The sequence below is a fragment of the Rhinoraja longicauda genome, chromosome 4 (assembly GCF_053455715.1).
Source record: "Rhinoraja longicauda isolate Sanriku21f chromosome 4, sRhiLon1.1, whole genome shotgun sequence".
Lineage (NCBI taxonomy): Eukaryota > Metazoa > Chordata > Chondrichthyes > Rajiformes > Arhynchobatidae > Rhinoraja > Rhinoraja longicauda.
In genome coordinates, this window is record NC_135956.1 from 61058067 (window position 1) to 61085815 (window position 27749).

General features: G+C 42.4%; 1 protein-coding gene across 3 annotated transcripts in view; it reads right to left on the reverse strand.

Annotated features, from left to right (window-relative positions):
* Positions 1-14734: 14734 nt before the first annotated feature.
* Positions 14735-27749, reverse strand: part of neto1l (neuropilin (NRP) and tolloid (TLL)-like 1, like) — a 178986-nt gene continuing 165971 nt past the window's right edge. For all 3 annotated transcript variants that reach the window (XM_078397825.1, XM_078397823.1, XM_078397822.1), the window contains one exon: positions 14735-15669. In XM_078397825.1, coding sequence (XP_078253951.1) covers positions 15576-15669 — 94 coding nt within the window. In that variant the 3' untranslated portion in view covers positions 14735-15575. The remainder of the gene's footprint in view (positions 15670-27749) is intronic.

The window sequence follows — 27749 nt, forward strand, 5'->3', positions numbered from 1 at the left end:
TTTAGAACGGAGATGAGGAAGAACTTTTTCAGTCAGAGAGTGGTGAAGGTGTGGAATTCTCTGCCTCAGAAGGCAGTGGAGGCCAGTTCTTTGGATGCTTTCAAGAGAGAGCTGGATAGAGCTCTTAAGGATAGCGGAGTGAGGGGGTATGGGGAGAAGGCAGGAACGGGGTACAGATTGAGAGTGATCAGCCATGATCGCATTGAATGGCGGTGCTGGCTCGAAGGGCTGAATGGCCTACTCCTGCACCTATTATCTATTGTCTATTGTCTATTGTATGGCAAATGAAGTTCCTCGTATGTTGCAAAACATACTTGCTAATAAAGTTTTATTGTGATTATTGTGATTTTATTATGATTGTAAAGTTGTTTTTTCTAAGAACATCGGTGATTCCAACAAACAATTTATTTGCATTCACCATACCTAATGTAGATGTCAGAAAGTGTGCAAATGTTGTCATTAATAAAATTGTTGGTATCTAATTGTAAAATATATTTCCAGCTACAAAGTCTATGACTCAGTGTTTCACCAGATGACAAAGTTAGCTATAGATACTGCAGATATTATTCAGTTAAATGGCTGAGTAGTTACCCATTATGGTGAAAGCTGGCTGCAATGCATGCAATTACTGAAAATATTTTTCATGACGGATCTTATTGCTAATTGCATTGGAATGGAAATTGCAAGTGCTGACATATCTATGTCGGCGTTTCAAGTGCCTGGATGGGCCTTTGACAAATATATTTGCTTTGAATGTGAATGGATTCTCAATGGAAACAAATGAGTGTAATGAAATAATGCTTACAGTTCGTTGATGTTGATTCTCATAGTCTTGGGTGCAAGCCTAACCCATTTTCTGCACACTTTTTTTCAACTTTCACCCCCTTGAAGCAATGAAAATGGTGGATAGTGTAATGTATTCATGCATATTCATGTGCCATGTTAATGAGTGGGTGTTCCTTTAGCCGAGAACGCTGGGTAAATAAAGGCTGGCGCGATTCAGGCAACGAAGGTGTGAGTGTACTTTATCTTTATGCCGTGCTGAACATAACAAAATTGGCGACGAGGACGGGATTGTGGAGGAGACAGTTTGTTTTGCATAGCTAGCATAGCTTTTGTACTGCTAAGTTTTAGGTGCTTTGCTACACCAGAACAGGCAGGAAATCTGAGCTTGTGCAAGGAAAAAAACTCTCCTCGTTCCTTTGTTTAAAAAAAAAAGAGAAGGACAAAATGGCGGCATCCACGGGCTACATCGGAAGCCTGGGCATCTTTGACAAAAGTAGAGAGCCGTTCAGCTCCTATATGGAGAGAGCAAACATGTTCTTCATGGCAAACAACATCACGGAGACCAGTGGTGAAGGAGAGGTAGTGGCTGCGACAAATAAGGCCGTTCGTGAACGCATGAAAGCGATTCTGCTCACGGAGATCGGACCTGAAGTGTACGGCACACTCGTGAATATCCTTGCGCCCATAAAGGCAAAAGATGTGCCTTTCAGTGACATTATAAAGAAGTTGGAGGAGCACTTCAACCCAAAGCCTCTGGAAATTGCAGAAAGCTACAAATTCGGCACGAGAAACCAGAAGCAAAACGAGACAATCAGTGAGTACATTGTTGCCTTGAAAAACTTAACGTTGCACTGTAACTTTGGAACCTTTCTTGAATGCGCACCACGCGGCAGATTTGTTTGTGGTCTAGTGGACGAACGAATTCAGTCCAGACTCATGAGCACTCCTGATCTTACATTTGAGATAGCATGCAAGATTGCTACTACAATGGAGATGGCATCAAAGAATGCTCGCGAGTTTCGTTCACCACATACTGCAGTGGCCGTGTACACACACAAAGCAGCGCCTATGGCCAAACCAAAAGGGGCCAAACTGAAACCGAAATATGGCGGGGAGCCGAGTGTAGCCAGTTGTTATCGTTGCAATGGTAATCACCCATCCCAATCCTGTCAGTTCAAAACAGCTGTGCTATAACTGCCAGAAGAAAGGCCATATCGCCTCAGCATGTCGGGCCAAGCTTAAAGTGGGAAACACACGACTGAACTGCCACAACGTCAAACTACGAAAGAGCAAATTTTTGCTCTTTCGTAGTTTGACGTTGTGGCAGTTCAGTCGTGTGAGAACTTGCTCGAGTATCTCCAGATGTTCTTCCATGCCCACACGACAACACCAGAAAAGAGTTCACAACTTAGAGATGAACCCGGATGATAATGAACTTGGGTTGTACATCATTCATGCAACTGATGTCAATAAGCCTACAACCAGCCAAGACAAGGACTTTCGAATTAAACTATTGGTTAATGAACAGTTAATTGATATGTGCATTGACACGGCAGCAGACTGTTCGGTCATGAGCAAATACCTATATGAAACAAAGTTCTCACAGACACCATTGTCCGAGAGTAAGGTCAAGCTGAGAACCTACTCCGGCGAAGCCTTGGAGACGTGCGGACAAATGAATTGCAAAGTTCAGTGTAATGGACAGTCAGTAACACTGCCCATCATAGTGGCCAGCTACAGAAATAAACCAACCCTCCTTGGAAAGGATTGGCTGAGTAAAATAAAATTAGACTGGAAGAACATTTTCAGCATCGATGCATCCAGATCACGTCTTGAAAATGTCATAAGCAAACATGCTGAAATATTTGCTAATAGTTACACGGGAATAACAGGGTACTCTGCACACATTCGACTGAAGCAAGATGTGAGACCTGTGTATTGTCGAACAAGACCGGTACCATATGCGCTAAAGCAACAAGTGGAGGAAGAACTCAACAGGTTGGAGCGGAATGGAGTACTCGTGAAGACAGACCAGAGCAACTGGGCAACGCCAGTTGTGGCTGTGCTCAAGGCTGACAAAACTGTTCGACTATGCGGTGACTACAAAGTCACAATCAACCAAGCTGTTGACGACGAATAGTATCCTTTGCCAACCTCGCAGGATCTGTATGCAGAACTTAGCGGAGCAAGAGTCTTCACTAAGCTGGATTTGTCTCACGCTTATGCCCAACTCAATGTTGACAAAGAAAGTCAGCAGTGCCTGACCGTCAACACACATAAGGGCTTGTATTCATACACAAAGCTGCCCTATGGTGTGAAATCTTCCCCGAAAATCTTTCAGTCCGTCATAGACAAAATGTTGCAAGGCATTCCACACTGTGTGTGCAACCAGGATGATCTACTGATATTCACAGTGGGCATGGAAGAACATCTGGAGATACTCGAGCAAGTTCTCACACGATTGAACTGCCACAACGTCAAACTACGAAAGAGCAAATGTGCATTTGCACAATCAGAGGTGATCTACCTTGGACTCAAAGTAGATTCCAACGGACTGCGCCCTGTGAAGGCGAAAATTGAAGCAATTGTGAATGCTCCAACGCCCAACAATGTGTCAGAGCTACGATCATTCCTTGGGGTGGTGCAGTTCTATGCACGATTCCTTCCAGATTTAGCAACCGTGCTAAAGCCACTACATCATCTGTTACAAAAGGATGAGAATTGGATGTGGGGAAAGGAACAACAACATGCATACGACATCTGCAAGAAAAACCTGACAAGTGACAAACTCCTTGTTCACTACGACACGACGCGCGAGATGAAACTTGCTTGTGATGCTTCAAGTTATGGTGTAGGTGCAGTAATTTGCCACGTAATGGATGACGGACAGGAAAAGCCTATTGCTTTTGCCTCCCGCACCCTATCACCAAGTGAGCGCAACTATGCACAGATAGAGAAGGAAGCACTCAGCATTGTGTTCGAAATCAAGAAATTCCACCAGTTTCTTCTTGGCAGACCATTCACCCTTGTGACTGATCACAAACCACTACTCACGATACTGGGTCCCAAGTCAGCTATACCTCCCATGGTGGCATCAAGGATGCAGCGCTGGGCAATTCTGTTGTCCCAGTATGACTACAAGGTGGAGTACAGAAGCTCCAAATGCAACGCAGTCGCAGATGCGTTGTCCCGATTGCCCCATGAGAACTCTGATGTGGGAAGCGAGAACTCAATCTACACACTGCAAGTCGTAGATGAAGACTTTCCAGTGACTGCAACAGAAATTGCAGCTGAAACAGAGAAGGACACTGTGCTGAAGAGTGTCTATGAACAGACATTGAATGGTTGGACTGAAATCGAGAGTGGATCAAACTCGGAACTGAAGCCTTTCTATAATCGACGACATGAATTATCATGTGAGCAGGGATGCATAAAGTGGGGTTACAGAGTGGTTGTACCAGAGTCTTTAAGAAACAAGATTATGTACGAACTTCATGCCGAACATCCTGGCATAGTTCGCATGAAATCAATTGCTAGAAGTTTTGTATATTGACCTGGTATAGACAGTGACATTGAGTCACTGGTGAGCAAATGTAGCGTGTGTCAAAATTGCCGCAGTAAACCACCAAAAACACCACTGCAACCCTGGTCATGGCCAAGTAGACCGTTCCAGAGAGTTCATGTAGACTTTTGTGAAAAGGGTAATGATAATTTTCTGGTACTAGTAGATAGTCATTCCAAATGGATTGAGGCTAAGCATATGGGGTCAAGCACGACTGCTGAGCGTACCATAGACGAGTTGAGATCGATTTTTGCGTGTCATGGTTTACCAGAAGAACTTGTTTCTGATAACGGACCTCAGTTTCGTTCAGAACAGTTCAAAGAGTTCATGCAGCGTAACGGGGTAAAACACACACTTGTTCCTCCATACCATCCAGCCTCCAATGGGGCGGCGGAAAGGTCTGTTAGAGTAGTCAAAGAGGCTCTCAAGAAACAGGTTTTGCAGGGTAGTTCAAAGCTCAGCATGAAACATCGTTTGGCTAGTTTCTTGCTGAAGTACAGAACTACACCACACACAACTACGGGTTATTCACCTACAGAACTGTTGATGAAGAGAAGGCTAAGAATACGCCTAAGTCTAGTTCAACCCAATTTGGTCTCGAGAGTTGAGCAAAAACAGTTAAGTCAAAAACACCACTTTGACTTCCACAAAAAAGAGAGGAACTTCAAGCCAGATGAGCAAGTTCGTGTGCTCAGTCCTCCCAACAAGTCCAGTCGAGACAAATGGGATGTTGGGAAAATAGTGGAAGTGTGTGGGACAAAAAGATACTTAGTGGATGTTGGAGACAAGATCAAAAGTGTTCATGTGGATCAAATGATTCCAGCCAAAGATGAACCAAAAACTGAGCATGAATTCCTAATCCTTGAGTATTCATCTGAAAGTAAGTTAGAAAAGACTATTGTGGTTGATACACAAAATTCAGTGAGTACAGATAAAGAAACAGACTTGTCTAGTCAAGGTCAGTGTACTAACATAGAGCCAACCAAGCTAACAGTTGAGTCTACACGTACATCTGTTACGCCTGTTGCACCTGTTACTGTTAGACGATCAGTCAGGAACCGCAAACCAGTAATTAGGTTAAATTTGTAAGTTAGACAACTCACTCTACAACTAAAACAAAAATGTGTGAATATGTAAAATAAATGTATTATGTTTAGCATTTGAAATTTTGTGAATATGGTTAAAGGTATTGGTTTAAATCAAGTATCACAACATCAAAATTGTAACTGAGTACTTGGATTTAATACTTAAAAAAAGGGAGAGCAGTGTAATGTATTCATGCATATTCATGTGCCATGTTAATGAGTGGGTGTTCCTTTAGCCGAGAACGCTGGGTAAATAAAGGCTGGCGCGATTCAGGCAACGAAGGTGTGAGTGTACTTTATCTTTATGCCGTGCTGAACATAACAGATAGTAGGACAGGTTTCCATGCACTCACATTTTCTGTGTCCTTGATCCATTCTGGTTCTAGTAATGTCATATCTGTCAGAGACAAATCCCAAGATCAACTCAAAATGCTGGAGTAACTCAGGCAGCATCTATGGAGGGAAGGAATGTGTGCCGATTCGGGTCGAGACCCTTCTTCAGACTAGTTAGGGAAAAGGGAAACGAGAGATATACTTCAAGTAACCCCAGCATTCCCTCTCTCTCTCTATCCCTCCCCCACCCAAGTCGCACCAGCTTTTCGTTTTCACCCAACAAACAGCTAACAATTCCTTTATCATCGTTAATTTTTTGCATATCTTTCATTCATTGTTCTTTATCTCTCTACATCATCGTCTGTATCTCTCATTTCCCTTTTCCCTACCTAGTCTGAAGAAGGGTCTCGACCCGAAACATCACCCATTCCTTCTCTCCAGAGATGCTGCCTGTCCCGCTGAGTTACTCCAGCTTTTTGTGTCTATCTTCGGTTTAAACCAGCATCTGGAGTTCCTTCCTTCCCATACAGAGACAAATCCACACTGGTTCTTATTGAACGTTTCCCTGCAAAATGAGCCTAAAGCCTGACAGGAATGCAATCTATCACTACCTGTGCCTTGTGGAAGGCCACAATGCTGGCAAATCCCCTCCCCCCCCCCCCCCCCCCTTCCCAGTTCTCCCAATGTCTTCCTGTCTCCATCTATATCCTTTTTTTGTCCCGCTCCCCTGACATCAGTCTAAAGAAGGGTCTCGACCCGAAACATCACCCATTCCTTCTCTCCAAGATGCTGCCTGACCTGCTGAGTTACTCCAGCATTTTGTGAAATCTCCCATAGCAGATGTTTAGTTTAGTTTAGTTTGGTTTAGTTTATTGTCACATGTACCAAAGTACTGTGAAAGGCTTTTTTGCTACATGCTATCCAATCAGTGGAAAGACTATACGTGAATGCAATCATATTGTCCATAGTGTACAGATACAGGATAAAGGGAATAACATTTATTACAAAATAAAGTGCAGTAAGTATAATGAAAAATATTCTGAGGGTCTCCAATGAGGTGGATGGTAGGTTAGGTCTGCTCCCTAGTTTGTGATAGGATGGTTCAGTTGTCTGATAACATTTGGGAAGAAATTGTCCCAAAATATGGAGTTATTCACTGTGAGCAAATTTGGGCCCCATATCCGAGGAAGGATATGCTGGGTTTGGAGAGGGTCCAGAGGAGGTTTACAAGAATGATTTCAGGAATGAGTGGGTTAGCATATGATAAATGTTTGACAGTACTGGACCTCTACTCGCTGGAGTTTAGAAGGTTGAGGGGCAACCTCATTGAAACTTACAGAATAATGAAAGGCATAGAAAGAGTGGATGTGGAAAGGATGTTTCCACTGGTGGGAGAGTGTAGGACCTGAGGAGGTCGCCTCAGAATTAAAGGGCGCTCTTTTGGAAAGGTGAGGAGGAACTTCTTTAGTCAGAGGGTAGTTAATCCGTGGAACTCTGCCACCGAGGGCTATGGAGGCCAAGTCAATGGATATTTTTAAGGCAGAGATAGACAAATTCTTGATTATAACAGGTGTCAAGGGTTATGGGAAGAAGGCAGGAAAATGGAATTAAGAGGCAGAGATCAGCCATGATTGAATGGCGGAGTAGACTCGATGGGCCGAATAGCCTAATTCAACTCCTATAACTTGTGAACATGAACTTATATGTGTTTTCCCCCTTCTGTACCTCTTGCGTGATGGGAGATGGTTGAAGCGATGGAAATGTCTGGGGTGAACCTCGTCCTTGATTATGCTGGTAGCATTACTAAGGCAGCGTGGAGTGTAGATGGAGTCAATGGAAGGGAGGTTGGTTTGTGTGATGGTCTGGGCTGCTTCCACAAGTCCCTGCAATGTTATTGCGGTCAATCTCCAGATTACGAGGTTCTCAATTACTTCCTGTACTCCACCTCGTCATTATTTGATTTTCAACCCACTACAGTGGTGTCATCTGCAAAATTGAGTTGGATTTGTATTTGGATGCATAGTCATGGATGTATAAGGAGTAAAGAAGTGCTAAGAACACATCCTTGAGGTGCACAAGTTGTGAGGATTATAATAGAGGATGATTTGTCACTTATCCTCTCTGATTGTGGTCTGTTGGTCAGGAAGTCCAGGATCCAGTTGCAGAGGTGAGTGCTGATTCCAAGTTCCAGGAGTTTGGAGATGAGCTTGGATGGGATGATGGTTTGAAAGCATAGATATAGTCTATGAACAAAAGTCTAATAGATCCCAAAACCGGAGGACATGTTTAAAGGAATGATTAGAAGATTCAGAGACAATCTGAGCATGAATTATTGCACCCAGAGATTTCACCCAGAGATTTCTTGCAATCTGGAATGTACTGATTGCATAGTGTCTGCAATAGTAACATTGGAACATAGTGAGGATATTATGGAGGCAAAAACTCCATGGTTTCTGAGATTCTTATGTTTGAACGTGTCCAACGAGTGAGATTTCTGTGTCTTCACTACAGGCCTCCTTTCAGCAGAGAAAAGATTAGGAACTTCAATGCAGAGATCAGTGCAATTGATTCATTATACAGCTAATCTGCCTCTCCAATGCAGGAAAATCACAATTAATCAAGTGAAGCTTGTAGACTGCCTTAACAAATTCCCCAAACCACATTTATTTACAATAAGGTTATTGATTTTAGTGCAAACTTGCTAGGAAAAAAAGATTCTAATGGGAGTAAGAGGCAACCGTGGCTGACAAGGGAAGTTAGAGATGGAATAAAACTAAAAGAAAAGATGTATAAGATAGCAATGAGTAGCGGGAAGCCAGAGGATTGGGCAACTTTCAAAGGACAACAGAAGATAGCAAAAAGGGCAATACGGGCTGAAAAGATGAGGTACGAAGCGAAGCTGGCCAAGAATATAAAGAAGGACAGTAAAAGCTTCTTTAGGTATGTTAAGAGAAAAGATTAGTAAAGACAAATATGGGTCCCTTGAAGGCAGAAACTGGTGAAATTATTATGGGTAACAACGGACCTTTACCGTGTCGTATCTCCGTTCGCGCTACGGCCTAACATCGTGGAGTCGGCGGCCTCCAGCTGGGATCGACCTTGAAGACTCCGGTCGCAGGGCCTGGACTTACCATCTCGGAGCCTTCGGCCGTGGGCCCTGCAAACCGCAACATCTGGAGTTCGCAGGTCCCTGGCTGGCGACCGGCTTTCGGGAGCTCCAGCCGTAGCAGCTTCGACTGCCCCGGAGTGCGAGGTTTCATCGACCCGCTCGCAGGCCCTTCATCGCCCTGCGTGGCCTGGCCGCGGCACTTTCCATCGCCCGGTGGGGGCTCAGGACCTTCATCGGCCTGCTCGGCTCGGCCCTGGGACTTTCCATCGCCCGGTGGGGGCTTCAAAAGTCGGGAGCCTCGATCGCCTCGTGGCACCACGGGAGAAGAATGAGGAGGAGATAAAACTTTTCTTTGCCTTCCATCACAGTGAGGGTGTGCCTGGAGCAATCACTGTGATGGCTGTTTGTGTTAAAATTGTAATTGTGTGTCTTGTGTTCTTTATTGTCTACTGCCGAACCCTGACGTGAGAGGACGCTGGCGCTATTTGTTCGCCGCTTCTCCGTCAGGACAATTCGTCTGTTTGTTTTTATGTCATGACTGTTTTTGTAAAGCGTCTTTGAGCACTTGGAAAAGCACTATAAAAAATAAATGTTTATTATTATATTATAAGGAAATGGCAGAAGAGTTGAACAGGTACTTCGCATCTGTCTTCACTAAGGAAGCCACAAACAATCTTTCAGATGTACTAGAGGACAGAGGATCTAGGGGGATAGAGGAACTGAAAGAAATTTGCATTAGGCGAGAAATAGTATTGGGTAGACTGATGGGACTGAAGGTGGATAAATCCCCAGGGCCTGATGGTCTACATCCCAGGGTACTCAGGGAGGTGGCTCTAGAAATAATGGATGCATTGGTGATCATTTTCCAATGTTCAATAGATTCAGGATCAGTTCCCGTGGATTGGAGGATAGCTAATGTTATCCCACTTTTCAAGAAAGGAGCGAGAGAGAAAACGGGGAATTACAGACCAGTTAGCCTGACATCGGTGGTGGGGAAGATGCTGGAGTCAATTATTAAAGAGGTAATAACGGCGCATTTGGATAGCGGTAACAGGATTGGTCCAAGTCAGCATGGATTTATGAAGGGGAAATCCTGCTTGACTAATCTTCTGAAATTTTTTGAGGATGTGACAAGTAAAATGGATGAAGGAGAGCCAGTGGATGTAGTGTATCTAGACTTTCAGAAAGCCTTTGATAAGGTACCACACGGGAGGTTGGTGAGCAAAATTAGAGCACATGGAATTGGGGGTAGGGTATTGACATGGATAGAGAATTGGTTGGCACACAGGAAGCAAAGAGTACGAATAAATGGGTCCTTTTCAGAATGGCAGGCAGTGGTGAGTGGAGTGCCGCAAGGCTCGGTGCTGGGGGCGCAACTATTTACAATATATATTAATGATTGGGATGATGGAATTAGAAGTAACACTAGCAAGTTTGCGGATGACACAAAGCCGGGTGGCAGTGTGAACTGCGGAGAGGATGTTAGGAGGTTGCAGGGTGACTTGGACAGGTTGAGTGAGTGGGCAGATGCATGGCAGATGCAGTATAATGTAGATAAATGTGAGGTTATCCACTTTGGCGGCAAAAATAAGGAGGCAGATTATTATCTCAATGGTGCTAGATTAAAGGGGAAGTGCAATGAGACCTTGGTGTCTTTGTACACCAGTCACTGAAAGTAAGCATGCAGGTACAGCAGGCAGTGAAGAAAGCTAATGGCATGTTGGCCATAACGAGAGGATTTGAGTGCAGGAGCAGAGAAGTCCTGCAGTTGTATAGAGCCCTGGCGAGACCACATCTGGAGTATTGTGTGCATTTTTGGTCTCCTAATTTGAGGAAGGACGTCATTGCTATTGAGGCAGTGCAGTGTAGGTTCATGAGGTTAATCCCTAGGATGGAGGGATTGTCATATGAGGAAAGATTGGGAAGACTAGGCTTGTATTCACCGGAGTTCAGAAGGATGAGAGGGGATCTTATAGAGACGTATAAAATTATAAGACTAGACAAGCTAGATGCAGGAAAAATGTTCCCAATGTTGGGGGAGTCCAGAAGCAGGGGGCACAGTCTAAGAATAAAGGGAACTCACCCAGAGAGTTGTGATTTTGTGGAATTCTCTGCCACAGAAGGCAGAGGAAGCCAATTCACAGGATGAATTTAAAATAGAGTTAGATAGAGCTCTCGGGGCTAGTGGAATCAAGGGATATGGGGAGAAGGCAGGCACAGGTTACTGATTGTAGATGATCAGCCATGATCACAATGAATGAATGAACCCAGTGCTGGCTCGAAGGGCCAAATGGCCTCCTCCTGCACCTATTTTCTATGTTTCAATGTTTCTTTGTTTCTATTGAATGTAATTCCAAAGAAAAACTTCCAGAACAACTCTTTTTCTTTTACATGCTTCCTTGATGTCCTGCTAAAGGAATTGCATTGCCAGTTACGTTATCGAGCAATAGATCTTGTTGACTGAGCTGCCCTCTGCTAAGGGAAAGGGCAAAGAGATTTTGATCAGAATATTTTGCCAAACCAACAGAAGGCTTAATGCACATTAATGCGTAAACCGGCCAGCAAGAAAATGATACTCCCATGAGATGTAAGTGCCACATTTTATGAGAACACTTAACTCTACACTGCAAAAACAGCACATTACCCTCAATGCTCTGTGAACTTCATGAAGGTGTGACATTTGCATGGTAATTACCCATTTAAATTGCGGCAGTATTTCAACTGTTCTTTAACAGTGCAAGTGTATTTTTAATGAACAGGCTTATATACCCACAATGACATTTCTAGCTTGGACGTGGAACATGAAATCACGGTCCTGCAGATTATTTCAAAATGTTTTAGTGTGAAGGGAATTAATTATTTCTAATTTTTTTTTCTTTCCTTCTCTTTACTTTATTTTTCTCTACATGTTTGATTTAAATTTTTTCACAACATATTTCTTTTTTTGCCATTCCTCTATATCAATATTGCCTATTCAGTCATATGTGCATCAGTAGTTTAACCCACCATTAGAACACCCAACCTTACATCGCAAATTTCTGACAACAGCATACGTATCTAGCTTTTAATTTAGCAAATACTATTAACAGTTCCCTCTGTGAAGCTGGGGTACTGTCCATCTCCTCTACCACACAGAGGACATTGGCCTTTGTCTATGGAACTGATGTGATAAAATTCTGCGAATTATATTCTGCATTCTGTATCTTCCCTTTGCTCTGTCTATGGTACTTGTTTGACTTGATTGTATTTATATATGGTGGTCTTATAGAGGTATATAAAATCATGAGGCGAATTGATAGGGTGATTGCAGTGTTTTCCTAGGTTAGGACAATCAAGAACTAGAGGACATAGTTTTAATGTGAGAGGGGAAAGATTTAAGAGGAACCTGAAGGGAGACCTTTTCACTCAGAGGTTGGTGGATATATGGAATGAGCTGCCAGAGGCGGTCATTGAGGTAGGTACAAAAATAACATTTAAAAGACATTTGCAAAGGTATACAGATATAAAAGATTCAGAGGAATATGGGCCAAATGCAGGCAACTGGGACTCACTTGGATGGGCCACTCCATATACCCACCACCTTAAGTATGAAAAGATTTCCTTTCAGGCTTCCTTCAAATCTTTTCCCTCTCAGCTTAAGCCGATGGAAAATGCTAGTTTTAAACCTCCCTACTCTGGTAAAAAGGACTGTGACACTCCATCTCATTAATGCCCCCACATGATTTAAAAACTCTTCATGGTCCTCTCTTAACCTCCTTTAGTCCAGGAAAAACATTCCCAGCTTATCCAGTCTCTTCATTTACCTTAAGTCTTCCAGTCTGGGCAATGGCTTTCTGCATCCCTTCTAGTTTAATCACATCCTAACAATGGTTTGCAACCACAAATGCATACATTAATTCAGGTGTGGTCTCAGCAATATCCTGTCCATTTGTAACATGGCCCATCTATTTTAATGGCAAATGTGCCAAATGTCTTCACCATTCTGTCTAACTGTGCCCCCACTTTCAGAACACTACATACCTGTTCTACAACACTCTCTAAGACCCTCCATTCAATGTGTATGTCTTGCCCTAATTTAACTTCCCAAAATGCATAATTTTATGTAACACGAGACCAAGTGGACCCGTTGGGCCCAAACCTCTCCTGCATTGGTGCAGCACCCTCTCCTCCCCCTCCCACCCCCTCCCTCATCGCCTCCCTCCCCTCCTCCTCCACTTCCCTCCCCTCCCCCTCCCTCCCCCTCCTTTCCCCCTCCCTCCCCTCCTCCTGCCCCTACCTCCCCATCCTCTCCCACTCCACCCCCTACCTCCCCACCCCCCACCTCCCCCACCCTCCTCCCTCTCCCCCTTCCTCCACCTCCCCCCACACCCCCTCCCCTCCCTCCCTCCCCTCCCCCACACCCCCTCCCCTCCCTCCCCTCCCTCCCCCTCCCACCACCCCCTCCACCCAATCCCTCCTCACCCCTTCATCTCCTCCTCCCCCTCCCCTACCTCCCGCCCATCTCCCTCCCCTCCTCCTCTCCACCCCTCCCTCCACCCCCTCCCCTCCTCCCCACTCCCCTCCCCCCCTCCCTCCCCCTCCTCCCCACTCACTCCCCTCCCCCTCTCCCTCCCCCTTGCTCTCCCCCACCCAATCCCACTCAATCCCCCCTTATCCTCCCTCCTCCTCCTCCCCTCCCTCCACCCCCACTTCCCCCACCCTCTCCCTCCACCCCTCCCCCTCCCCTCCCCCTCACCCTCCCCCTACCCCCCCACTCCATCCCACTCAACCCATCTTATCCTCCCTCCTCCCCTCCCCTCCTCCATCCACCCCTCCCTCCCCCACCCCATCTCCCCCACCCTCCTTCCTCCCCCTCCACCCTCTCCCTCCACCCCTCCCCTCCTCCATCCACCCCTCCCTCCCCCACCCCATCTCCCCCACCCTCCTTCCTCCCCCTCCACCCTCTCCCTCCACCCCTCCCCTCCCCTCCCCCCTTCCCTTCCCCCTTCCCCTCCCCCCATTCCAGCCCACTCAACCCCCCTTACCCTCCCTCCTCCCCCTCCCCTCCTCCGTCCACCCCCTCCCTCCCCCACCCCCACCTCCCTCACCCTCTCCCCCACCCGCCTTCCTCCCCCCTCCTTCCTTCCCCCCTCCTCCTGAATATAAAGTCTGTGGGATGCTAAGTGTAAGGTATTGATGGAATAGTGCAGGCCCTTTAATAGCCATCTCAATTTCTGATGTTCTCCTGATTTTGTTTTGTGAACTAAATGAAAAAGTTGTAAGTTTCCCCAGAAGCCTCAGTTACTGCAGATAATTTAGGAAATGTGCCCCAAATAACCCATGGCATCATTAGCACAACTGTTGTTGATGATACTAAGTTGAAATGTGCCCAGATATTTTAAACCTATTTCCTGAAGGTCACTAAACAACGCAGAATTGCACAGTGGCTTTTATATACAATTAGTTTATACAAATAACTGCAAATGAGTTGTTCTACTTTTTATTTAATCTTGTGGGAGAAACCAAAACTACGACCATAGAATAGAGCAATGGTTGGAAGGAAGGAAACGAGAAAACACCCTTTCATGTAAATTTCACATAAAATCTGTTATTCCAAAATGGATGCAATCATTCAAATGTCGAAGACTGATATTGACGTATTATCTTTGGGTATTTGTATCAAGATATCTGGATTAAAGATGGGTAAATTGTGCTGAAGCCAAGGACAATAATGTAAGTGTCTTGATGGGCTGACCACTCTCCCCTTTTTCTCTTGGTCTTGCATACACTGTAATAATTCTGTTTGTAATATTCCAAGAATTTAAAAAAAAAACAACCTTTAAGCAATAATTTAATTATTTATTTTCATTTTCCGTAAAAAGCCCAAAGCAATGCAATAACAAAAGTAGCAACAACATACATATTTGAGAGTGGTAACTGGCAGCTTGTCGGAACAGAATGTCTTGTTTATAATGGAAATAAATTGCAAAACAAATTCAGTAAAACATCATGTTCTGGTTTTATATTGCAGTATTCAAATTTCAAAATGGAACTTTTTTGCATTTAAACGACAGCACCTCCTCAATAAATGCATATATGCACAGATGCTTTGACAATTTAATGTTAATGCTCAGAGGAGACATCTGAAATAATTAATTTCTTTTTTTGGGGCGATAATATCAAATAAGCTTTCATTGCTCCTGCTGCATCCGAACATGGCGGTGAGATGGGACACTTGGACCTAACAAGAAAATCTCTTTCTGAAAAACACAGTTTGGTTTTTAAAATTGGAATTGCACTTTTGTTGGTAGAAACTTGCTGTACCTGATAAAATAAACACAGCAAAAATAAAGCAAAGTATAATCACTCTGGGCATCAATCACATGCAGTTAAAGTGTGATGGATCAAGCCATATGTTGGGCTGAGATGCCCATAGTTTTAAACTGTAGTAGTTTCACTGCAAAGAAATAATTGCAGTGGTTTCCAAACCTGAAGTTTCTATTTAATAAACACTCTGCCAATTATGCAAATCCAATCCCTGTCGGTCGATGAGTATGGGCTCAGGCACTTAGAATTTTTTTTTTCTCTCTGCATCTATAATGTGCTGCAGTGTGAGACTGGTAACGATGCTAACTTTGATCATGGTGAAGAGCCTGAAAATATGTCGGTCGTCCTAGCTAGCCAAGGTGTGGGGGTGGGAGTGGGTGGGTGATGAGCTTTTTTAACAGTGGTGGAGGAAGTAAGGTCCTGTTTGTCTTTCTTGATGTATTTCACAATCATCACTGTCATTCTGTTCCAGTCTCAGGGGCATCCCTCTGAAGAAGAGGATAAGAACATAGTTAACATCATGCAAAAGCCTAAGATAAAGTACTCTGCCAACCACACAGCAGCTAAAAAGATCATCAAATTAGCAATGAAGTAGAAATAGAGGAATCCATTAACCCTTGAATTTAGACACACTTCTGCAATCACCCCAAATGTCAATGGATCATTGAGAAATAACTTTAGAAAAGCCATCTGTTTAGAGGCAAGTGCCCAGGTCAGCAAAGCAGGTATGGAAAGGCATCTAGAGGTGTAGTCACCAGAATAATTACCAACTATACTAAAAGAAAATTTGATAGGATTAGGTGCAATGGTGGCTGCTCAATGATAGTCGTAAAGCATGTACTGATAGTCGTAAAGCATGTACTGATAGTCGTAAAGCATGTACTGATAGTCGTAAAGCATGTACTGATAGTCGTAAAGCATGTACTGATAGTCGTAAAGCATGTACTGATAGTCGTAAAGCATGTACTGATAGTCGTAAAGCATGTACTGATAGTCGTAAAGCATGTACTGATAGTCGTAAAGCATGTACTGATAGTCGTAAAGCATGTACTGATAGTCGTAAAGCATGTACTGATAGTCGTAAAGCATGTACTGATAGTCGTAAAGCATGTACTGATAGTCGTAAAGCATGTACTGATCCTGGGCATTAATTCCTATCAATATCTTTCTTTGCTGATCACCATTTAGTTTTTTATTTTACCTCAAAATTCAAAATTTGCTATTTTTCATGTTTCATATTTTGAAGTCAAGAAGCATTCACCTGTTGTTTCATGCAAATGCATCTTTACTTAGTATCTCAGAATTGGTGGAACCCCAATTATAAAAATTCAGTTTGCTATCACATAATCACAATCACCTGATATACGTCATCTTCACTTGTTATTTGTCCATCTTTTTGCTTTCTAATCACTGTGGTATTCCACATTACCTCTCCATTTAGCTTTTCCCCAAGAGAGACAAGTAATAGAATGTCCTACTTCCACATGAGGAGGAGCTAAAGTTTCTGTTTGGACAACAATGATACCCCAGACTGTTTCTACAATCACTGTGAAAAGACTATTATGACAGGAGTGGAACCTTAAATTCAACTATTAACTTGACAAACACTCTAAAGCATACATGCTCTCAAGTCTAAACACTCTAAAGTGACTACAAGGATAAGTGTTTCCATTTCTGTAATGGATGTTCATTTTTTTTTTGGTTAAATGTTGCAATGCATGATGATATGCACCAAAACCAAAGTTCAGTAAAAAAGATCTTCATTGCCAAGAGTAGCTGAGCATATTAAAATCAGTGTAGAATCCATGTTTGATAACATCTTCAAAAACGGAAGGTGACACCATAGCTACATAAAAAAACTACACGTCATCATGCTGAAATGTAGCAGAAGGCAAAGACAAAAAGAGCCATAGACTACACCACAAGGGCAACACAGTCTGTAAAGCATTATGATGAAGCTACGGTTGCAATTTTTATGTTCTTTCCACAGATGCTGCCTGACCTGAACAGGATTTCCCAAATTTTATATTCCGAGTTAAACTTCAAAAGAATATTTTGTTGCATTATGTTTCAATTTTTATATGGCAGGTTTGTATCCATACAATGTAAGAATATTGCAGTCTGAGAAATACTGGTTGAGCAAGATAGACTTTTGCGCATTTTTTTAACTAATCAGATTGACTCAGTGTTCATGTAACTTAAAACTAACTGGACACTTTGGAAATTAGGCTCTGCAAGAGGATTGAGAAGCAAGAGTTTATGAATGCAATTCAGAGTTTATGAATGCAAAGGCAGCACATGTATAGAATGAGAAATGAAGTAAGGGATACATTCATTGATAAAACTTTGCAACAAGAGGGAGTGAGAGTCTGTTCTTGTACTAAGTAATTTTTGCATGGAAATGAACAGTCATTACCCTGTTAAAACCATACTTATGATGTTAGTGACTGGATTTAAACTTACACATTGTTTCATTTCTGTCAATCACCTTGCCCTAGGAAAGTCATGTTATTCAATGGATTTCCTTGATGAATAATCAGCAAAAACCTATATTTGTGGAGTGGAGAGAGAGGAGGACTCCAGCTTGAGCAACAACCTTTGCATGTTAGCCTATAACCACATATCTGTTCTATCATTTACACTAAGTAATAACGGCCACCAACAGCTTAATAGCTTATAGAAACATATAAAATTCTTAAGGGGTTGGAGAGGCTAGATGCGGGAAGATTGTTCCCGATGTTGGGGGAGTCCAGAACCAGGGGTCACAGCTTAAGGATAAGGGGGAAGTCTTTTAGGACCGAGATGAGAAAACATTTCTTCACACAGAGAGTGGTGAGTCTGTGGAATTCTCTGCCACAGAAGGTAGTTGAGGCCAGTTCATTGGCTATATTTAAGAGGGAGTTAGATGTGGCCCTTTTTGCTAAAGGGATCAGGGGGTATGGAGAGAAGGTAGGTACAGGCTACTGAGCTGGATGATCAGCCATGATCATATTGAATGGCGGTGCAGGCTCGAAGGGCCGAATGGCCTACTCCTGCACCTATTTTCTATGTTTCTATGTTTCTATGTTAACAATTATTTTTATGGCAAAATTTAACCCATATGTTTATTTTTCAGAAAGAAGATTCAATAATAGGTATCGCAAAGATTCTTGCAGTGAGATTGTTTTTTTAACTTTGAAGCATGAAATATCTATATTGTCTATTGAATATCTATATTGATCTACAGTGTCCTCCATAATGTTTGGGCCAAAAACCCATCATTTATTTATTTGCCTCTGTACTCGACAATTTGAGAACTGTAATAGAAAAAATCACATGTGGTTTGTCCACATTGTCTGATTTTAATAAAGGCCATTTTTATACATTTTGGTTTCACCATGTAGAAATTACAGCAGTGTTTATACATAGTCCCTCCATTTCAGGGCACCATAATGTTTGGGACATAGCAATGTCATGTAAATGAAAGTAGTCATGTTTAGTATTTTGTTGCATATCCTTTGCATGCAATGACTGCTTGGAGTCTGCAATTCATGGACATCACCAGTTGCTGGGTGTCTTCTATGGTGATTCTCTGCCTGGCCATCTTTGGTATTGCAGCCATCTTTAGTTTATGCTTGTTTTGGGGGCTAGTCCCCTTCAGTTTTCTCTTCAGCATAAAAAAAGGCATGCTCAATTGGGTTCAGATTGAAGGCCACTCAAGAATTTATCATTTTTTAGCTTTGAAAAACCCCTTTGTTGCTTTAGCAGTATGTTTGGGATCAATGTCTTGTTGGAGAAGAACCACCGGCATTTGTTTGAACTTCAGCAGATAGGATGTGTCTCTACACTTCAGAATTCATTATGCTACTACCATCAGCAGTTGTATCATCAATGAAGATAAGTGAGCCAGTACCTTCAGCAGCCGTACATGCCTTGGCCATAACACCCCCACCACCGTATTTCACAGTTGAGGTGGTATGCTTTGATTCTTGGGCAGTTCCTTCTCTCCTCCATCCTTTGCTCTTGCCATCACTCTGATATAAGTTAATATTCATCTCATCTGTCCACAAGACCTTTTTCCAGAACTGTGGTTGCTTTTTTAAGTACTTTTTGGCAAACTGTAACCCGGCCATCCTATTTTTGCGGCTAACCAGTGGTTTGCATCTTGTATTTCTGTTCATTAAGTCTTCTGCAGACAGTGGTCATTGACAAATCCACACCTGACTCCTGAACGGTGTTTCTGATCTGTCGGACAGGTGTTTGGGGTTTTTTCTTTATTATAGGGAGAATTATTCTGTCATCAGCGGTGGAGGTCTTCCTTGGCCTGCCAGTCCCTTTGCGATTAGTAAGCTCACCAGTGCTCTCTTTCTTCTTAATGGTGTTCCAAACAGTTGATTTTCCTAAGCCTAAGGTTTGGCTGATGTCTTTAACAATTTTATTCTTGTTTCTCAATCTCATAATGGCTTCTTTGACTTTCAAGGCACAACTTTGGTCCTCATGTTGATAAACAGTAATAAGTTTCCAGAGGAGATGGAAAGACTGGAGGAATGACTGGGTGCTGAGAGCTCTCTTATACCTGCATTAAGGAGGCAATTAAACACACCTGAGCAATTACAGATGCCTGCGAAGGCATATGTCCCAAACATTATGGTGCCCTGAAATGGGGGGGACTATAAACACAACTGTAATTTCTACATGGTGAAACCAAAATGTATAAAAATATCCTTTAATAAAATCTGACAATGCGCACTTTAACCACATGTGATATTTTTAATTATAAATCTCAAATTGTGGAGTACAGAGACAAATAAATAATTGATGGGTCTTTGTCCCAAACATTATGGAGAGCACTGTACATTTTGGAATTAACTGCACACTAGTGGAATTAATGTCTGCATCTGGATAAACCAAAGGAATATTTTTTAATGATCCAGCAATGATAAACGATTGATGATAGCAATTAAATGTCTCTGCTCACTCAAACTGAACAGCTGGGCTTTGATATTAAATTCATTGTTTATGGAAGAATAACCTTCCGTTAGCCCATGAGGTTGATTATGTTTTCTATGATGGCTCTAACTGTACGCTATCAAACATTTATCAATGTGAAGTCCACAAATTCCATTACCCACTCTATCATCTGAAATCATCTATAATCCAACAAGTACCAAAGCTACGCTTCATAGTCAGGGGTCGGATGCTTAAACACCTGAAAGTAAATATTCTTATGTTTAGTAATGAGCTGGAGATTAATGCGGCGAATGCAGTCGCTGAGATGGAGAATCATCCAGTGATGATTTGATTTAATTAGCTAACTAATAGATCAGGTCAGGATCATGCATGAGGCTGCTCTTTAATTTAATGGCTCATTGAACAGAAACAAGGCCAGAGACCACTGTTTGCATTAAATCAACACTTGGAAATATTGTTTGGATAGAGAATGAGGCAAAGCAAAACTGACAGTGATACACAGGAAATATCCCAGTCAGAAGATACTGATAGACCCTGCAGAAAACCTGTTGATAACAGAAAAACAGAACAGAACAGAACAGTAGCATGGTAAATATGAATATATTAATAAGAGAAGAATTCAATGTATAATCATTGTTGCAATGCATATCAGTGTGGGCTGTTTGCACACAGTGCTGTGTCCAAAAACATAGTTTTTTTGTATCAAAGAAAAAGACAGAGAATGCTTGCAACAGTGATTAAGAATAAAACCGGTGAGCAAGAAGTTCGGCAACTTCTACAAAAACAAAGTTAACATTTAAGTAGATGAACTTTCTGTATTCTGGGTGAAGAATGCCACATGTATAAAACAAGAAATATGAATTTTCTCTAATGAAACAAATATTCAGGGTCTGAAGTACCTATGTCTTTTTTACCAACATTCTTTGCAAGTGTTGATATCTCCAGTTATGCAAGCAACAGTGAAAAGTAAGAATTGTAGCTTTCATCTCTAGACTAAATGGATTGTGATTTTCAAGAGAAGTTTAAAACTCACAAAATTTAAGATTGAAGCTCTTACCAATTAATGGACATTAGTGAACATTCAAAGCCTGGTACAGAAAATGAGTTCAATTATACTAAAACATCAGCAGTTTAGATATTGTTCCCCATTAAACTGATTATGATTGTTGGGACGAAGTTACTCTGAAATAATTTTGTAAGAACCAACTAATTTATTGATTTTTATTTCCTGGTAACATTTTAAACTAATCTGAGTGAATGGTGTTAGTATATTGCACAGGGAGAAAAGGATACTTAAAATTGTCTTTATCGAAATAGAATACCGATTGTTTTCCCGATTTTGGCTAGTTGAGCTTTTCTCGAGAAGACTGAAAAAGGGTCTGACTTGAAACTCCATGTTCTCCAGGGATGTTGCTTGACCTACTGAATTACTCCAGCATTTTCTATCTTCCCAGAGCTTTTCTCTGTCTTGGGGATAAACTGTCGTACAGTATCTATGATAATCTCAATAACTCTCACAGCTTTGTTGACAGTGTGTTCTGCAATCTTGTACGTAGAATGTGTTCATGTCAAATTCCATTCTCTTTCTTGTTCCTCTGTTCTATCAGAATGCCTTCTTTCTTTTTCCTCAATTCAGCATTACCCGTCCTACACATGACACGGTCCATGACCACATTTCTTTAATTTTCTTTATTTTTCTCTGAACACTTCTTCCTCCGATAGATACTTCAATTCCACTCCAAAGTCTCCAAATTTAATGGATTATCTCCTGTTGTTTCCACCACCTCAAGCGAGATTCCATCACCTCTGTGACTAATGCTATAATGCTGCAACATTATATTTTGCACTTTGGCGTTTTTCTATTTGCACTACTTGAATATGCTCACGTATCGTATGATTTGACAGGATAGCACGCAAAGTTTTTCACTGAATCTTGGTTCATGTGACACAAACAAACCAATACCAATACCAACAACAATACGTGTCCTTGCCGTCGTAAAAACATTCCCGAACGCAGTCATGGTGCTCATCATACCACAATCACTTCCATTCCCATGGCAGCCTTCCCTGCAGACAATGCACCCCTTGCCCCTTCCCTTCTCATCACTGAGGCCTCTAAATCTTCCTTGAGGTGAAACTGTGATTTTATACTTCTTTCAATTTGTTGCTATCTGGCAGCTGAACTATCCTACCACAAGTAGAGAGCAGTCCTGGACTACTATCTACCTCATTGGTGGCTGAGCACTTCAACTCCCCCTCCCACTCCCAGTCTGACCTTTCTGTCATGGGCCTCCCCCAGTGCCAAAGTGAGGCCCACCGGAAATTGGAGGAACAGCACCTCATATTTCGCTTGGGCAGCTTGCAGCCCAGTGGTATGAACATTGACTTCTCCAACTTTAGATAGTCCCTCTATCCCTCTCTTCCCCTCCTCCTTCCCAGTTCTCCCTCTATCTTCCTGACTCCACCTATATCCTTCCTTTGTCTCGCCCCCCCTGACATCAGTCTGAAGAAGGGTCTCGACCCGAAACGTCACCCATTCCTTCTCTCCTGAGATGCTGCCTGACCTGCTGTGTTACTCCAGCATTTTGTGAAATAAATACCTTCGATTTGTACCAGCATCTGCAGTTATTTTCTTACACTACTCAGACTACCTTTGATCAGACTTTACTGGCTTTACTTTGCACAAAACATTATTCCCTTATCATGTATACATACACTGCAAATGGCTCGATTGTAATCATGTATTGTCCTTCCACTGTCTGGATAGCATGCATCAAAAGCTTTTCACTGTACCTCGGTACACGTGACAATAAACTAAACTGAACTGAAATTTAATATTCTTTGCTTGTTCCTCGCAATGTAAACACCTTTATAGGAAGGTGACAAAATGTGATTGGGTTATCACTTTATAGAATTCCTCTGTCATTTCACAGATTTATAGCCATCTTTTGTTTCAACCTTCTACATATTTGCTGCCCTCAATCCTCGACACTGCACAAAAAAAGCTCAGTGGAAGCTTAAGAAAAATGTCTGGCCAAATTATGGAGTGAGAAACAGAGCTAATGGGTTTGATCAACGGCATGTCACCAGAGTTAGAAAAAGTAGCAGATGGCAAATTTATGTCCAGAACAAGGGGCCACAGTTTAAGAATAAGGGGTAGGCCATTTAGAACGGAGATCAGGAAAAACCTTTTCAGTCAGAGAGTTGTGAATCTGTGGAATTCTCTACCTCAGAAGGCAGTGGAGGCCAATTCTCTGAATGCATTCAAGAGAGAGCTAGATAGAGCTCTCAAGGATAGTGGAGTCAGGGGGTATGAGGAGAAGGCAGGAACGGGGTACTGATTGAGAATGATCAGCCATGATCAGATTGAATGGCAGTGCTGGCTCGAAGGGCCAAATGGCCTACACCTGCACCTATTGTCTATTGTCTAGTAGGAAGAGAGTTAGGGACAACTTTTTTTTCAGTTGGCACTTTCAGTTCATAAGCAGCAGCCCCCATTTTTGGCAATCAGTACCAGATAGTAATGATTAACTTGCTGTTTTGGCACATCTTTGATTTCCTTTCAAATCTTGTAATATACTATCTTCAATTGCCCATTTATACCTACTTTACAGAAATTCCATTTCATTTGCCCCATATCCTCAATAACTCTCCCCAGAGTTTAACATTCACCCACACACTTTCCCTTTTTCCTAACACCATTCCTGTTTAATGCATGTCCCTTCTTCAGCTGCTTCTTGCTCTGATGAAATCCTATTGCAGCCCAAAAACCCTGCATCTCACGCTACTCCTCTCTGCAGAGATATTGAATAAATCTATTACCATCTGCTCTGATTTCTAGCATTTGCATACTTTGCTTTTGTGTTTGAGGGCCTTAACACTTGGGTCCTTTATGTGAACTGTTTAACTGCAAGTGGTGGACAGCATATAGTTTGAGAGTATATGGAGGAACACGTCTTCTTTCTTCTTAGGATGCCCTTCCAACTGAGGGATTCACCAACACTGAAAGTCAGTGCCATAATGTATCTACATTAGATTCTGCAAAGTTTAACACACTTATATTCTCTGCACCTAATATTTAATTGTAAATAGTGAATGATATAACAACTGATTTGTAAAGGTCGTATCAAGCTAACGATATAATCTAATTGATTAATTTACATTGGAATTATTGAAAGGATACTTGAATTGATTAACTTTGAAAAATTTCATGGTGCTTTCTACTACATTTAAAATAACATTTGCAAGCTACCATTTATGTTGAATTTATTTTGTAGATCTAATTGAGTTCATATTTCCTTTTTTAAAAAACTGTGTTTAAAGTCATATTTTTTTAGTTTAGATCAGTTTAGAGATACAACGCGGAAACAGGTCCTTCGGCCCACTAAGTGCCGACCAGCAATACCCGTACATTAGCACTATCCTACAGACTTGGGACAATTTACAATCTTTACTGAAGCCCATTAACCTACAAACCTGTACATCTTTGGAGTGTGGGATGAACCCGGGGATAATCCATGCGGTCACGAGGAGAACGTACAAACTTCGTACAGACCGCACCCATAGTCAGGATCGAAAGGTTTCTGGCACTGTATGGCAGCAACACTACCACTGTGTCACCCAGTATCTTTCTTTCATAGTTGAGTTACGATTGTAACTTTTCAAAGGAAATCATTCTAGAGCCTATTGAATTTAAAAAGAAGTCAACTTGTGTGTCGATGTCTTCATCACAACCTTTATCAAAACCTAGGATATGCGTTAGTATATATTTATGGTTTATAGGCTTGCATTCCCACTAACTTTACCAATGCCATTTTAATCCAAATGCTAAATTATTTCAACTCTTAAGTTTTCTTTAGATATTTTATTAAATATCATTGTTGGGAGTTTCTTTTTTGTGTCTTTTGCTGTGAAGAAAGGCACAATTTTTAATTGTTTAATTCCACTACCATTTCCTTGTTCCCTATAATAATTTCTCCTATATCAGCCAACAAGGAAAGCACATTAACATTTTCCTAGATTTTACTATTTACATATTTGCAGAAGTTTTTATAGTTTTGTTACAATCTTTTTACACTCTATGTTTCTTATCTAGATTTCTCTAATAGTCCACCCTTCCTTATCAGTTTTTTGGTCCTTCTCGGAAGGTTGCTTCTCAGACTGGAGACCTATGACTTGTGATGTGCCTCAGGGTTTGGTGCTAGGCCTGATACTGTTTGTCATCTACATCAATGATTTGGATGAGAACATACATGGCAAGATTAGCAAGTATGCTGATGATACAAAAGAGGGTGGTTTTGTAGATAGTGAAGATGGTTGTGAAAAATTGCAGCAGGATCTTGATCAATTGGGCAGGTGGGCTGAGGAATACTTGATGGAATTTAATACAGAGAAATGTGAGGTGTTGCATTTTGGGAAGTCTAACTTGGGCAGGACCTACACAGTGAATGGTGGGGCTCTGGGGAGTGTTGTAGAGCAGAGGGATCGAGGAGTGCAGGTGCATGGTTCCTTGAAGGTCGGGTCACAATTAGATAAGGTGGTCAAAAAGGCCTTTGGTACATTGGCCTTCATCAATCAGAGTATTGGGTATAGAAGTTGGGACGTCATGTTAGAGACCATATCGTAATCTGCATTAACTGGCTGATGGGCAAAAACACTGTCAGGTAGACACACGGATACTTTAGTTAAGAGAACTAAGTTGGTATCCATGGACCCACTGATGGTCCTCTCAGACGAGGTATCAGCTGGCCCGAGGCAACCCATAGATGGGCAGATAACATAGAGGCAGCATAGCCTCTCAGTATGACAATAATAGAATCCAGAACCATGGTGGTAACAAATTGAGGATGGCTGCAGGTGGTCTGAAGTTACAATGCCACACTCAATGTTGAGTCTGCCTGTGCTGCCATGGAAGCTGTGAGCTTACCGATCATCTACTGCACCATACTTGACATCACTTTCACTTTGGAAGTGATGGGTTCCAATCTCCATGGAAAAGTTGCAACTATATTACCCCTAAGCTTTTTAATATCGCAAATTGGTTTACAAGCAAGCTATGCCAAACATCATTATGCGCATTGCCATCATGCTTTGACTATGGGTTGTCTTCTTGCGCTTTTCTCTGAGTGCTCTCGATCGGGAATTGTATTGGACCTTGCTCTCTAGGTTGTTGGCGCACCAGCCACTCTTTGCCCCTCAGATGGTGACAATCTGCTTGTCCCTGCTGATTTATCCTCTGCGCAATCCACCTCTAAACTGGTCCCTAGAAACCACAACATGGAAGGATTTAATATAATAAGGTGAGGAATGTTCAAGAGCATGGTTGTGGGGCGGGAACAGGAAAAGCAAGAGCATGGCTGAAACACCTGAAGGATTTCAAACAAATGAGATTGTGGTTTAGAACGAGATGGACTATGAGAGAGGATAAACCACCGGGTGGCGCCATCAGCGATGGCAGTCTCGCCAAAGGTCTGTCCGTCTTTTTTGTTATTTTTAGTGTGTTTTAAAAAGTATGTGTTAATGTTCACTGGTTTGTTTTATGTGGGAGGTGCGGGGGGGGGGGGGGTCAGGGGGAAACTTTTTTTCAATCTCTTACCTTGCCGGAGATGCGATTGTTTGCCGGATCGTATCTCCGATCGCTCTGCGGCCAAACATCAAGGAGCTGGAGACCTTACTCGAGACTGACTTTGAGCCCCATCACGGGGCCGTGGACTTACCATCAGAGCCCACGATCCCTTGCCTGGGATCAACGCTCCAACCATGGCTTGCGGATTTCAACATCGAGGAGCTCGCAGTCTTGGGTAGAGACTGATGTCAGGAAGCTCCAAAGTCGCAAGAGGTTCGACTAGTCCCCGACCCAGGGTCCGATCGCCCGGGGCGGGGGAGCTGAGATCCCCCCCGATGCGGGAGCTTGATCGCCCCGACGTGGAGGACCCGACCTCTGGCTACGGGAGCCCAGATCATCCCGTCAACAGAAGGCTCGAGACCCCCGACCGCAGGAGAACAAAGAAGGGAAGAAGATTGAACTTTTTTTTCCACCTTCCATCGCAGTGAGGAATGCGCAGGAGTCACTGTGGTGGTTGTTTATGTTAAAATGTATTTTGTGTGTTTGGTTGCTATTTATTGGTATGACTGTATGGCAAATCAAATCCCTCGTATGTTGCAAAACATACTTGGCTAATAATGTATGATTATGATTATGATTATGATATTGAATAGGAGCATGCAGTCAGTCTCATAACCTCTGATTCAATCATAATCTCTTTGTCATCCCCAGCACCCTCTTCTCCAAATGACTGAGACCCTGGACAAAGAAAAGGCCTCTCGTGAATACTCAGTAGCTCATGATTAGGAGCAAGTTTCTCCTACAAGGGAGCAAAAAGAGTGTGGGAGTATGTATAAAAGTATTTATTTAACTGTACATGAGGTGTGAGATGTGCATGTGATCACTGGATCAATTGTAAGTGCGTGGCTGGTAAATGGCATTTGATACTGTTGACATTGGGTTCGATCTCACAAATTTCCAATTGAGAGCATTGAGAAAAAGATAAGGAGACAGCCCATAGTCAAAGAATGATGTAAATGCATACAATGGAAACATCAGAACTTGGATCTGAAG